Source organism: Scyliorhinus torazame, chromosome 15 (genome assembly GCF_047496885.1).
Source record: "Scyliorhinus torazame isolate Kashiwa2021f chromosome 15, sScyTor2.1, whole genome shotgun sequence".
NCBI classification, from domain to species: domain Eukaryota; kingdom Metazoa; phylum Chordata; class Chondrichthyes; order Carcharhiniformes; family Scyliorhinidae; genus Scyliorhinus; species Scyliorhinus torazame.
In genome coordinates, this window is record NC_092721.1 from 157,802,487 (window position 1) to 157,816,464 (window position 13,978).

The following is a 13,978-nucleotide window of genomic DNA, read 5'->3' on the forward strand; positions in this document are numbered from 1 at the left end:
TTCATCCGAACAAACCTGGCCGCCTCGGCTGGGGTGTTGAAATAATGTTCCTTGTTTTGGAATGTGACCCAGAGCCTGGCTGGGAACAACAATTCAAATTTCACTCTGCTCCTATACAGGGCCGCTTTCGCCTGGTGGAATTCAGCCCTGCTTTTTTGCCAGGTCTGCCCCAATGTCCTGGTAGACACCGGATTCTATGTCCTTCCCAGCTGTTCGCCTTCGTCTGCCTTGCCCACTGCAGGATCCTCTCACGATCCTGGTAACAATGCAGTTTTGCAATTATCACCCTTGGTTGTTTCCCCGCTTTGGGCTTTGATCGGAGCGATGTGTGTGCTCTGTCCTTCTCCGATGGATTGGGGAAGCTGTCCCTCCGACTAGGTTTCCCAGCATCGGGGCCACATAGCCGGCAGGTCCCTGTCCTCGATCCCCTCTGGTAGGCCCATGATCCTGGTCCTCAAGTTTCCCCTTCAAGCTCCCCTGGGTCGCCACCAACCTTTTGATTTCGACAATCCTGTCGCTCAGGTCCGTCAACGCCTTTTCCAGATCGAGGGTAGTCTTCCCCTGACCTTCCAACTTCTTCCCCAGTCTATCGATTCCCGTCTGCATGGTGACCAACACCTCCGTCATTGCCACCTTGATTTCCACTTTTATTGCCTCCCTCATCGCCGTCAGTTCCTTCGTCAGGCCCGTCTTCCATCCGTCTCCAGGTTGGGTGTGTGTGTGTTGGGGGGGGGGGGCACCCCTTGTCTCTTGAGTCCGCCGACCCGTCCACCCGCTGCTCATGGCCTTTCTCTCCGCTCCTGCCATCTCTGCGGCCTCTCAAGCTCCCCGTTTGCTGCCATGATGATTCTGTCCTTTCCCTTTCTTAATTGCGGGTGAGATAAGACCGAATTTTCCGGCTAATTGTGACTAAAAGTGCCTATTTGGCTATGTTCAGGAGGAGAGCCACCTGATGTGCGTCTGCTCAGCATATCACCATCACTGGACACCCGTCGACGATACTTTTTAATTGTGGCGAGGAAAGATAAGAAGGGCTAAACGCTGTTTAGGACTGGTAACATACAGAGAGTGTCCTCCATTTGTTTCGATGAGCCTATTCACAGGCCACTTCACAAATCGTGTGGAGACACAGCATTGTCTCAGCTGGCAGTTCTGAGCAAGCACCATTCAACTAACAAAGCAGTCCTGAGATCGCTGATTGAAGGGCACTGATTCCATCTAAAATTGCATGGGCAGGGCCACTATCATTGCCAGGTTGGACACACAGTATTATTAATTAAGCACCACTGACTGAAGCACTTTGGAGAGAAGTCAGTGACCGTTTGAGCCGTAGGTCTTAGCATGCTCGGCTAATGGAACATTAGCCCAATATTACAAAATTCTGAAAAAGAGCTCTGTTCCTCTACGTAAACGTCAATCCTACCTTGGCCACAAACCTTGATTCCAGAAATGAGGAGTTGTTTGACTGCCTGATTCCATTAACCATCCTAGTCACTCATTCAGCCGAATCTACCTCGACCTCGGCATTCTGTTCCTTTCGTTTTTGTTAGATTTGATACTATTAAAATTCCTATTTTGGAATTCTAAAGGAGCGCAGAGATGTTGTGAGATCTGGGTGTGTGTAACAAAATAGCTGAGGTAGACAAGCTAATAGCAGCTTTGCAGTAGTAACCAACCCACCAACTAGAAAGGGAAAAAGTTAGTGTCAAATACTAGAGTGAGCCAGCTGAGGATAAATTAACATACAGGGTTATAAAACAAGAATGGAATCTTTTTTAAACTGCAGCAGTGAAAAGTAAGGCTATTCAATTAATAAAGAAAACAATTAGTGGTTTCAGGATGCCATAGGTAAATAAATAGGTTATAAACTAATTGAAATGGAAATGGAAGAATGGTCTGTTTACTGTTTTTTAAACTTCTACGCATTTCTTTCTGTCAAAGGTTATGAGGTTCAATGAAAGACACCTTTAACTATGATTACCATTACCCTTTTCCCTTTACAAGCTACTAGAGGTTGCATTATTTTCACAACACAAATGTCATTCTCACCGATGGATAGTAAGTACACAGATTCATGCTAATGCTTACCACATATGAGAAAATATGAAAACAGGTTTTACAAGCTGGGGCTTTCCTTGTTAGAATAGCTGATAGGACAGTTCTATAGAAGTGCTTAAAGTAATGAAAGAAAGGGGCATGACAGCTAGAAGCAGACTGGTTTCAGTAGTTCAGGAATTTAGAACAATAAGTCATAGATTCAAGATTAAAATGTAGAGATTCGGAAAAAGCAAGAGAAACTTGTTTACATGGAGGGGGACTGTGAGGCATTGGACAATATTCAAGACTGATTGGACAATATTCAAGACTGATTGGATAGGTGGATGAAGGATAAAGCATAAAAGCATATGGGATCAACAAATAAATGGAATTAGAGACTATTTGCTGATATGGAAGATTGGGCCACATGGCCTGTTTATCGCTTTTTAAACTTCTAAGCATTTCTGTTTCAAAAATAGGCTTTGAGGTTCATTGGAAGACACTTTGACTATGATTATCATTACATTTCTCTCTTTCAATCATACACACCACCAGAGGTTACACTATTTTCACTACACAAGTGTCATTCTCAAAGATGAAGCAATTAGAAGATTTATATAAACCTGGTTAAATTTCCAATGTCAAACTTCCAGGAAGTATCTGGTTCTTGGAATGTCACTTCATAACCGTTCTCTCGTGCCTGTTGATGACAAATTAGTAATTGAAAGTTTAAAAATGCGGAGAGCTAATCGAATACTTTATTTTAGAGTCATTCCATCTAAAATCAAAGACTCTTTGCCTAGTTATCTTTGGAAACTCCATGAAAATCAATTTGACCAAAGAACATAGGTTTAATAATAATGATAATCTTTATTAGTGTCTCAAGTAGGTTTACATTAACATTGCAATGAAGTTACTGTGAAAATCCCCTAGTCGCCACACTCCGGCGCCTGTTCGGGTACACAGAGGGAGAATTCAGAATGTCCAAATTACCTAACAAGCACGTCTTTCGGGACCTGTGGGAGGATCGTGTTTTCGGGATCCTTAAGGGGGAAGGGGAGCAGCCCCAAGTCGTGGTCCACATAGGTACCAACGACATAGGTAGGAAAAGGGATAGTGATGTAAGGCAGGAATTCAGGGAACTAGGGTGGAAACTTAGATCTAGGACAAAGAGTTATTATCTTTGGGTTGTTACCCGTGCCACGTGATAGCGAGACGAGGAATAGGGAGAGAGAGGAGTTGAACACGTGGCTACAGGGATGGTGCAGGAGGGAGGGTTTCAGGTTTCTGGATAATTGGGGCTCATTCTGGGGTCGGTGGGACCGCTACAAACGGGATGGTCTAACCTGGACCAGAGGGGTAACAATATCCTGGGGGGGAAATTTGCTAATGCTCTCCGGGAGGGTTTAAACTAGTCCAGCAGGGGCTTGGGAACCTGAATTGTAGCTCCAGTATACAGGAGGTTGAGAGTAGTGAGGCCATGAGTGAGGTTTCAAAGTTGCAGGAGTGTACCGGCAAGCAGGAAGGTGATTTAAAGTGTGTCTTCTTCAATGCCAGGAGCATCCGGAATAAGGTGGGTGAACTTGCGGCATGGGTTGGTATCTGGGACTTCGATGTTGTGGCCATTTCGGAGACATGGATAGGGCAGGGACAGGAATGGTTGTTGCAGGTGCCGGGGTTTAGATATTTCAGTAAGCTCAGGGAAGGTGGTTAAAAAGAGGGGGAGGGGTGGCATTGTTAGTCAAAGACAGTATTACGGTGGCAGAAAGGAAGTTTGATGAGGACTCGCCTACTGAGGTAGTATGGGCTGAGGTTAGAAACAGGAAAGGAGAGGTCACCCTGTTAGGGATTTTCTATAGGCCTCCGAAAAGTTCCAGAGATGTAGAGGAAAGGATTGCAAAGATGATTCTGGATAGGAGCGAAAGCAACAGGGTAGTTGTTATGGGGGACTTTAACTTCCCAAATATTGACTGGAAACGCTATAGTTCGAGTACTTTAGATGGGTCTGTTTTTGTCCAATGTGTGCAGGAGGGTTTCCTGACACAGTATGTAGATAGGCCAATGAGAGGCCAATGAGAGGCGAGGCCATGTTGGATTTGGTACTGGGTAATGAACCAGGACAGGTGTTAGATTTGGAGGTAGGTGAGCACTTTGGTGATAGTGACCACAATTCGAATACGTTTACTTTAGTGATGGAATGAGATAGGTATATACCGCAGGGCAAGAGTTATATCAGGGGGAAAGGCAATTATGATGCGATGAGGCAAGACTTAGGATGCATTGGATGGAGAGGAAAACTGCACGGGATGGGCACAATGGAAATGTGGCGCTTGTTCAAGGAACAGCTACTGCATGTCCTTGATAAGTATGTACCTGTCAGGCAGGGAGGAAGTGGTCGAGCAAGGGAACCGTGGTTTACTAAAGCAGTCAAAACACTTGTCAAGAGGAAGATGGAGGCTTATGTAAAGATGAGACATGAAGGTTCAGCTAGGACGCTTGAGAGTTACAAGTTAGCTAGGAAGGGCCTGAAGAGAGAGCTAAGAAGAGCCAGGAGGGGACATGAGAAGTCTTTGGCAGGTAGGATCAAGGATAACCCTAAAGCTTTCTATAGATATGTCAGGAATAAACAAATGACTAGGGTAAGAGTAGGGCCAGTCAAGGACAGTAGTGGGAAGTTGTGCTTGGAGTCCGAGGAGATAGGAGAGGTGCTAAATGAATATTTTTCGTCAGTATTCACACAGGAAAAAGACAATGTTGTCGAGGAGAATACTGAGATTCAGGCTACTAGACTAGAAGGGCTTGAGGTTCATAAGGAGGAGGTGTCAGCAGTTCTGGAAAGTGTAAAAATAGATAAGTCCCCTGGGCCGGATGGGATTTATCCTAGGATTCTCTGGGAAGCTAGGGACGAGATTGCTGAGCCTTTGACTTTGATCTATAAGTCATCTTTGTCTACAGGAGTAGTGCCAGAAGACAGGAGGATAGCAAATGTTGTCCCCTTGTTCAAGAAGGGGAGTAGAGACAACCCCGGTAACTATAGACCAGTGAGCCTTACTTCTGTTGTGAGCAAAATCTTGGAAAGGTTTATAAGAGATAGGATGTATAATCATCTGGAAAGGAATAATTTGATTAGCGATTGTCAACACGGTTTTGTGAAGGGTAGGTCGTGCCTCACAAACCTTATTGAGTTCTTTGAGAAGGTGACCAAACAGGTGGATGAGGGTATAGCAGTTGATGTGGTGCATATGGATTTCAGTAAAGTGTTTGATAAGGTTCCCCACGGTAGGCTACTGCAGAAAATACGGAGGCATGGGATTCAGGGTGATTTAGCAGTTTGGATCAGAAATTGGCTAGCTGGAAGAAAACAAAGGGTGGTGGTTGATGGGAAATGTTCAGACTGGAGTCCAGTTACTAGTGGTGTACCACAAGGATCTGTTTTGGGGCCACTGCTGTTTGTCATTTTTATAAATGACCTGAAGGAGGGTGTAGAAGGATGGGTGAGTAAATTTGCAGATGACACTAAAGTCGGTGGAGTTGTGGACAGTGCGGAAGGATGTTACAAGTTACAGAGGGACATAGATAAGCTGCAGCGCTGGGCTGAGAGGTGGCAAATGGAGTTTAATGCAGAAAAGTGTGAGGTGATTCATTTTTGAAGGAATAACAGGAAGACAGAGTACTGGGCTAATGGTAAGATTCTTGGCAGTGTGGATGAGCAGAGAGATCTCGGTGTCCATGTACATAGATCCCTGGAAGTTGCCACCCAGGTTGAGAGGGTTGTTAAGAAGGCGTACGGTGTGTTAGCTTTTATTGGTAGAGGGATTGAGTTTCGGAGCCATGATGTCATGTTGCAGCTGTACAAAACTCTGGTGCGGCCGCATTTGGAGTATTGCGTGCAATTCTGGTCGCCGCATTATAGGAAGGATGTGGAAGCATTGGAAAGGGTGCAGAGGAGATTTACCAGAATGTTGCCTGGTATGGAGGGAAGATCTTATGAGGAAAGGCTGAGGGACTTGAGGCTGTTTTCGTTAGAGAGAAGAAGGTTAAGAGGTGACTTAATTGAGGCATACAAGATGATCAGAGGATTGGATAGGGTGGACAGTGAGAGCCTTTTTCCTCGGATGGTGATGTCTAGCACGAGGGGACATAGCTTTAAGTTGAGGGAGATAGATATAAGACAGATGTCAGAGGTAGGTTCTTTACTCAGAGAGTAGTAAGGGTGTGGAATGTCCTGCCTGCAACAGTAGTAGACTCGCCAACACTAAGGGCATTCAAATGGTCATTGGATAGACATATGGACGATAAGGGAATAGTGTAGATGGGCTTTAGAGTGGTTTCACAGGTCGGCGCAACATTGAGGGCCGAAGGGCCTGTACTGCGCAGTAATGTTCTATGTTCTATGAAACCGGAGCACCCGGAGGAAACCCACACAGACACGGGGAGATTCCGCACTGACAGTGACCTAGCGGGAATTGAACCTGGGACCCTGGTGGAGCAACAATGCTAACCACTGTGCTAGAGATTTTTTTTGTCTTTTGTAACAAGATATTTCTAACACTACAGTACAAGATACCTACCTGTCAGTGAAATATTACCAGGAAATAACTACTGAAGCAAACATAGAGAGTTGTAAAACATATTTGTACTACTGCCTTCATGGTCTGAATGTAATTCTACAAGAAAATATGGGTTGTCATAAGGCTTGACTGGTTAAGATTTCTTAAGCAAAGGGGAGCTACAGGAACATATGTGACCTATTTGTGTTTTGCCTCTCTGCAGTTATACACTTCTATTTTATCAAGTATTAGTTTTTTGAAAGTGGTTTGCAGGTTTTTTTAAAAAATGTAAACTGTTTGAAGTATTGCCTAAATCAAATCATTAAAAAAAAAATCAGTACATTTAGAGTACCCAATTAATTTTTTCCAATTAAGGGGCGATTTAGCGTGGCCAATCCACCTACCCTGCACATGTAGGGGTGAGACCCAAGCCGACACAGGGAGAATGTGCGAACTCCACATGGACAGTGACCCGGGCCGGGATTGAACCCGGGCCCTCAGCGCCATAGACAGCAGTGCTAACCACTGCGCCACCGCGCTGCCCTGCCGAAATCAATCATGCTATATTCCTTATTTTTTAAATCAAAAGCACCAATTAAAAAGAGCTATAATAACCTGTAGCTTTGTTCAACAATTAAATGATTGACTTGAACTGCCGATTATAAAAAGCAAGAGTAGGGTCATGTGGCCCCTTGAGCCTGTCCCGCCATTCAATGAGATCATGGCTGGGATCAAAAAGAAATTAAGCTTCCACAAATGAGGATAAAAATTGTTTCAACAAATACAAACACAAATGGAAACAACAATAAAAAGATTATGACAGAACAATGGAAATCAAGAACATCAAGCAGTTTTTTGGAAGAACTGTTTCAAATAACCTGGTTAGTTGTATCAAACAATATTAAGGACTGAAGAAATTAGTTGAAAATCTAGATCATACCATATTCACATATGGTTTCATTTCCCAGGCTTCAATGTTGGTATTGTCTATAATAATTGGAGACTTCCTTTGTCTCATGGCTGTTCTGGCTAGAAGGAGATCCATTATATAAATACGTTAGATGTAATGTAGTAGATGCAACAATTTTCAAATGTAATTTTTTAAAAATCTAAATATCACAACAAAGAATTTCAGTATTCACCTCTTTCATGGTTCCATTCATGAGCTACATTAAGTAAGTACTTCTCAAATAAATAGGAGCCGTCTTGTCTGATGAAGTAATCATCGGTACTCAATATCACTCCACCACGAAACTGATTTTTTAGTTGCCTGATTGAATAATGGGGAGGGGTGGAATGAGACATCAGAAGAATCATCTACTTTGCAAATCCACTTCCTACATCAATTAATAATAATAATAATAATAATAATAATAATAATAATAATAATCGCTTATTGTCACAAGTAGGCTTCAATGAAGTTACTGTGAAAAGCCCCTAGTCGTCTGTTCGGGGAGGCTGGTATGGGAATTGAACCCGCGCTGCTGGCATTGTTCTGCATCACAAGCCAGCTGTTTAGCCCACTGTGCTACAATCTATGACATTAGACAGACTAAACCTCTACATAAATGTAAACTAATCACTTGGAAAATCATTTTCCTACACCCTCAGAATGGAGTCTGCATCCATCAGATTTGAGAATGGAAGTTTTTCTCTCAGGCCCTATGTAGTCAGTCTTTCCACCCATCTGGCTCAGTCGGAGATGGTGCCTGCCCTGCAAGGGCATCAGGGTTCTAGTCAACAGGTGGGGAGCCGTATCTTCCACACCACTTAAATGGTGGCTGGTTTACCAACCCTGATGATGAGCAGCTAACGTCTCATACATAAAGCAGGAAGCTCACAGCCACGTCTTTCAGGAAATGATGAGGTTATCAGAAGATAGGCTACAAAACAACTAATGTTGGTCCAAGAACAAGTCTGGATGCTGTTCTCCACAATTGTGGAGAGGGTAAATGTGTCTTCATATTTAAGAAAATATAAACTTCCACTGGAGGTGATAAGAGTGAAGATTCAATAAATTGTTCCCTGGGATTGAGGAGTTGTCCTATGAGTGGCTGAGTAAACTAGGTCTATTTTCTCTGGCTTTTCGAAGAATGCGAGGCAATCTCATTGAAACGTACAATATATATTTTATTCATTCATGGGACTTGGGGGTCGCCCGCTTTTGCCAGCATTTATTGCCCATCCCTAATTGCCCTTGAGGGGCAGTTAAGTCAACTACATTGCTGTGGGTCTGGAGTCACATATAGGGTTCTGATAGTGTGGGTACAGAGATTGTTTTAATTGTTCGTGGAATCTAAGACATGGGGGTGAGGGGGGGGGGGGGGGGGGGGGGGAGGGGCTGATCATTTCGGATTGAGAATAGGAGAAATTTCTTCACTCATAGGGTTGTGAATCTTTTGAATTCCCCAGCAGAGAGAGTTATGGATGCCCCATTATTGAATATATTTGAGGCTGGGATGGGCAGATGTTTGGTCTCTCAGGGAATTAAGGGATATAGGGAGTGGGCAGGGAAGTTGAAGCCCAAGATCAACCACGGTCTACAAAACCACTTGTACTGATGCCTCATTTGTATGATTTTGCTTTCCAGCAATTACCAAACCCGAAATAACTGCACAGGTCCATCTCTCTCTCACCGATTTTCCATTTTGAATACTGCTGGGTAGGGTGGGGAGAAGAGAGATAGTTTTTTGTGTGTGTGTGGGGAGGGGTGGGGGGGGGGGGTGTAGAGAAAACAACAGTGATAGGGGCTTTGGATTCTAGCATTAGGGGAACAGATAGCTGTGAAGCATTATTTTGGCAAAAGATACCATTGTCCCAAATTTTGAGCGCTCTTCTTCTAGACTGATGATTTCAGACCAGATACATCAGTACAGCACTAATCAGTCAAGGTGACAATCTCAAAAAAAAAAGACAGTGCAAAGTTGAGGCTCCTGCACAGGTCCCACAGTCTCCCCAGTTTAATCCACTTTCTTTTTTGGGCCAAAAGGCTTTGCTCCCTTTCTTCATTTTCACGACAACACCTCATAAACCAGCTCTATATGATCACCGCAAGTTCATCACATCACCGCTAAGTAGCTGTGAAAAGTCTGGTTTATGTAACAGGTGTTACCTGTTTTTTTCCCCCATCCACTAGTTAAACAGTGAGAAATTTTGCTTGCTGCTCATGACCAGAGGCCCTATAAAATGCTCAGTCCTCCGGATTCGGATTGGAGTTAGCTGATAGATTATTTTGAATAACCATCAGAAAAAAGTTCCATTGTTAACTCTCATTATTAACTGGAAGTTGTTTGTTTTCCCTTCCTGTTAATTACAGGTTTCAAATGTATTTCAACTATCAGTTCTCTATAATTGTGGCCATGAACATTATGAAAGATGTTTACATTTTTATGGTTCTGACATTAGGTTGAAAGCAACAAGAGCTACTTAGAATCATGGAATATTATAGCACAAAAGAAGATAATTCAAACTGTGGCTAATTGTCCAATGTTGTCCCACACTCCGGCATTTTTGACATAACAGAAGATTATTCCTTTTCAATTACATCTTCAGTTGCTTTTTGGTAGTTCCTAAGGAATCTGATTCAACTTCCCTTTTAGGTTGTGTTGCAAATTCCAGCAATGCCGTGTATGAAGAAATCCAATTTTCCCTTTAGTCCTTTGCCAATTATTTTAAATCTATGAATTAATTGCTGTTTCTTCCTATTTGCTCCCATCAAAACCTCTTGTACTACCTGTTTTAGATCTCCCCTTAACCTTCACTGTTTTAAGGAGAACAATCGCAGCTTCTCCAATTTCTCCACAAAACTGAAGTCCTTCATCCCTGGTACACCCTATCCTGTAACCTCTCCAAGGCATTGACATCTTTCAAATGTGGTGACCAGAATTGTACCCAATAATCCAGCTGCCGCCCAGCCAATGATATGTTATGACTTAGCAAAGCTTTCTTGATTTTCTATCCAATCCCCTTATTACAATTCCCCTATACAAAACCAAGCATACAGTCTTGACCACCTTAACAACTTACCTGACCACATTTGGTATGTCAGCTGTGAGGGATGTTGGTTAGCTCAGTTGGCTGGATATCTGGTTCGTGATGCGGAGTGATGCCAACCGTGTGGGTTCAATTCCCGTACTGACTGAGGTTATCCACGAAGGCCCTGCCTTCTCAACCTTGCCTCTCACCCGAGGTGTGACAACCCTCAGGTTAAACTCAGCTTTCTCTCAAAAATGGAGAGCAGCCTATGGTCCTCGAGGACAATCACAATATTTACATCAGCTGTGACTTAGTTGGTTATACTCTTTCCTCTGAGTCAGAAGGTTGTTGGCTCAAGTCCCACTCCACAGTTTGAGCACAAAAATCTAGACTGACAAAAGATGCTACGCATTTCTTTTCAACCCTCCAAGAACTTTGCACTCCTCAGCAGAAGGATCTGGTGCATTAAGGGTTAATCTGGGATTGAGTACATTACCACCCAGTGGTAGAACCATGGAATTCCTAAAGTGCAGAAGGCCATTCGGCCCATAGAGTCTGCACCAATCCTCTAAAAGGGCACTCTAACTCAGCCCATTCCCCCATCCTATTCCTGTAACCCCAAAACCTGTACAGCAATTTAGGGTGGCCAATCCACCTAAATTGCAAGGCAGCACCTGACCTAGGCCTTGTGTAGTATAATCTACCTAGCAGTGTAGAGCTCGGTTGTAACACGTAGGGAACTATACCCGTACCCTCTACTGTTAATATGTATGTAGTTTAGTAGTGTTAATAAAGACTAATTGGTAACTTCATCAAGGCCGCTTATTGGTGTCTAAGCAGTACACGCCACAGACAGTGACAACCCAACAAAACATCATGGCCTCTTGTACACCCCAAATTTCCTTTGCTTTTCTTTTGAGGGTTGTGCCTTCGACATTTTCCATCACAAGCTCTGAAATGCACTTTACCCCCCTCTCCTTAAAACCTACCTTTGTCGGAGCTTTTGATCAGTATCCTAATGTCTGGTGCGTCCTGGTCACAATTTGCCTGCTAATGTTCCTGTGCAGCATTTTGCTACATTACCCACTGTCTAAATGCAGACTCACCTGAGGAAGGAGCTGCGCTCCGAAAGCTAGTGATTCCAAACAAACCTGTTGGGACTTGAACCTGGTGTTGTGAGACTTCTTACTGTGCTCACCCCAGTCCAACGCCGGCACCTCCACATCATGGCAGTCCAGCAGAACAGATCTGGAGTCTGAAGGGTCAGATCACAACACTTGCTGCTTGTGAAATTCACATTGGATCACAGCTGATTTCCATGTACAGAAATAGGGAACCCGCGTGACCGACAAAATGGCAGCCGGGCTGAGGCAGAAGTCAAACTGCTTTGCCACACACCAGGAAAGGGTATTCTGCCCTCTTGGCTGGAGAACAAATGGGGCTCCAGCAACACTTCATTGGGATAGCATTACAGCAGGGATTTTTTGCCCCATTAAAAAAAAATTTAAATGCAATTGGAAGTTTCACAAATGTTTAGATCATTGTGAGCCCCGCCTTCTGTGCAGTGAAACAAACCCCAGAGGTTGGGCTGCCTGCCTCCTGGGTCAGCCTGCAGGAAGCTCGGGGCATGGGGGGTCCATTGGACAAGTTTACACATCATTGGGGCGGGGTGATGGAAAGGTTTGGTCCGGTACATAGTTCCCAAACAAACCTGGCGAGAGTGGTTTTGCCAGACCCCGGCAGTCCCCTCAGCAGATACAGGCGCTTCCTCCCCCGGGCGGCAGCTTCGCCAGGGTCGCGGCCGCGGTTCCGCTGCAGGCTCAGCTTCTGGAATGACTGTGCCAGAGACTCCGCCGACATGGCAGCGCAGGCTGGAGCGGGTTAAAGCGCACGCTCCTTTCCTCAAAACAAAACCCCCGGCTTAGGAAATGACCAGGGCTTGTTGTCAGTTTGTCTCTGGCGCTCGGCTGTTTTGTTTTGTATCCAGTGGGCAGCCCGCTTCCTGCTTCCTCTCAGCTGTCTGTGTGTACAAGCTGCAGAGCAAGCTGGGGCTGCGGGTCAAACTGAATTATATATAATAGAATAATAATCTTTATTGGTGTCACAAATAGGCTTACATTAACACTGCAATGAAGTTGCTGTGAAAATCCCCTAGTCGCCACATTCCAGCGCCTGTTCCGGTACATCGAGGGAGAATTCGGAATGTCCAATTCACCCAATTCAGGACTTGTGGGAGGAAACCGGAGCACCTGGAGGAAACCCACGCAGACACGGGGAGAACGTGCAGACTCCGCTCAGCTAGCGACCCAAGCCGGGAATCGAACCTGACACCCTGAAGCTGTGAAGCAACAGCGCTAACCATTGTGCTAACGTGCTGCCCTTATACACTGCTGACCCACTTCAACAGGCCAGTTTCATTATTTTTTTAACAATATCAGATCCCACTCCACACCACACACACTTTTGTTTTGTGCCAATTTCAGGATGGTGTCGTTGCAGTTTAGAAAAATAAGAGGCAACCTTATTGAGGCCGATTGGATTCTCAAGGGCGCTGGACAGGGTAGAAGCTGAGAGGTTGTTTCCCCTTCTGGCAGAGTCTGGGACCAGAGGGCATAATCTCAGAGTAAGAGGTCGCCCATTTATGACAGTGGGCAGCAAATCTGTGGAATTCTTTAGCACAGAGGGATCCAGAGGCTGGGTCATTCAGTATGTTCAAGGCTGAGATAGCTTTTTAATCTGTAAGGGAATCAAGGTTTATGGGGGTAAGGTGGGAAAGTGGAGTTGAGGATTATCATATCAGATCAATTATCATCTCATTAAACGGCGGAGCAGACTTGATAGGGTGAATGGCCTACTTCTGCTCTCACGTCTTATGGTCCATTTATCGTCTAATAGCTACAACAAAAGGGAAATGGATGAAGACTTATAGTGTATGTGGAGGAGGGTGTAAAATATGCAGAGAGCTATGGGGACAGGGCCGGACAAAGACACTGTTGGGTCCAGTAAATAAACACCAATACGATGCTGGGTGAAACAGCCCCCTCTCCCTTCCTGTGATTGTGCACACCAGCCTATTGCAAAAAAGAATTGCTCACAAAGTCAGCAAGGCAACATTCTTAAATAGGTAAATTTGCTGTAACAAAGATCCAGAGATGGGCTAGGTCACAAGTCTAAATTCAAACCTCGCAAAAATGATTACTTTCTGAGATTCCAGAAGCCCTTTCAGCCAGTATGTTTTCCGGCACCGAGAATATTGTGGTTTATGTTCCACAAGACTTGCATGGCCAACGTTTAATTTCTTGCATGCTGGTAAATTTACTGCAAATTAAAATAGATATAAGAATTTGACAGTGATTAATTTACTGACAACATTTATCCACCATCTCTAACATTAAATGAGCTCTCACGATGCTACA

General features: G+C 44.3%; 1 protein-coding gene across 1 annotated transcript in view; it reads right to left on the reverse strand.

Annotated features, from left to right (window-relative positions):
* LOC140391934 (NEDD4-binding protein 2-like 1) overlaps nt 1-12,572 on the reverse strand; it is a 31,528-nt gene extending 18,956 nt beyond the window's left edge. Inside the window, exons 1-4 of the mRNA XM_072476995.1 lie at nt 12,274-12,572; nt 7,730-7,857; nt 7,528-7,616; nt 2,661-2,737 (exon numbers count right to left, since the gene is read on the reverse strand). Coding sequence (XP_072333096.1) covers nt 2,661-2,737; nt 7,528-7,616; nt 7,730-7,857; nt 12,274-12,422 — 443 coding nt within the window. The 5' untranslated portion in view covers nt 12,423-12,572. The remainder of the gene's footprint in view (nt 1-2,660; nt 2,738-7,527; nt 7,617-7,729; nt 7,858-12,273) is intronic.
* Nucleotides 12,573-13,978: the final 1,406 nt, after the last annotated feature.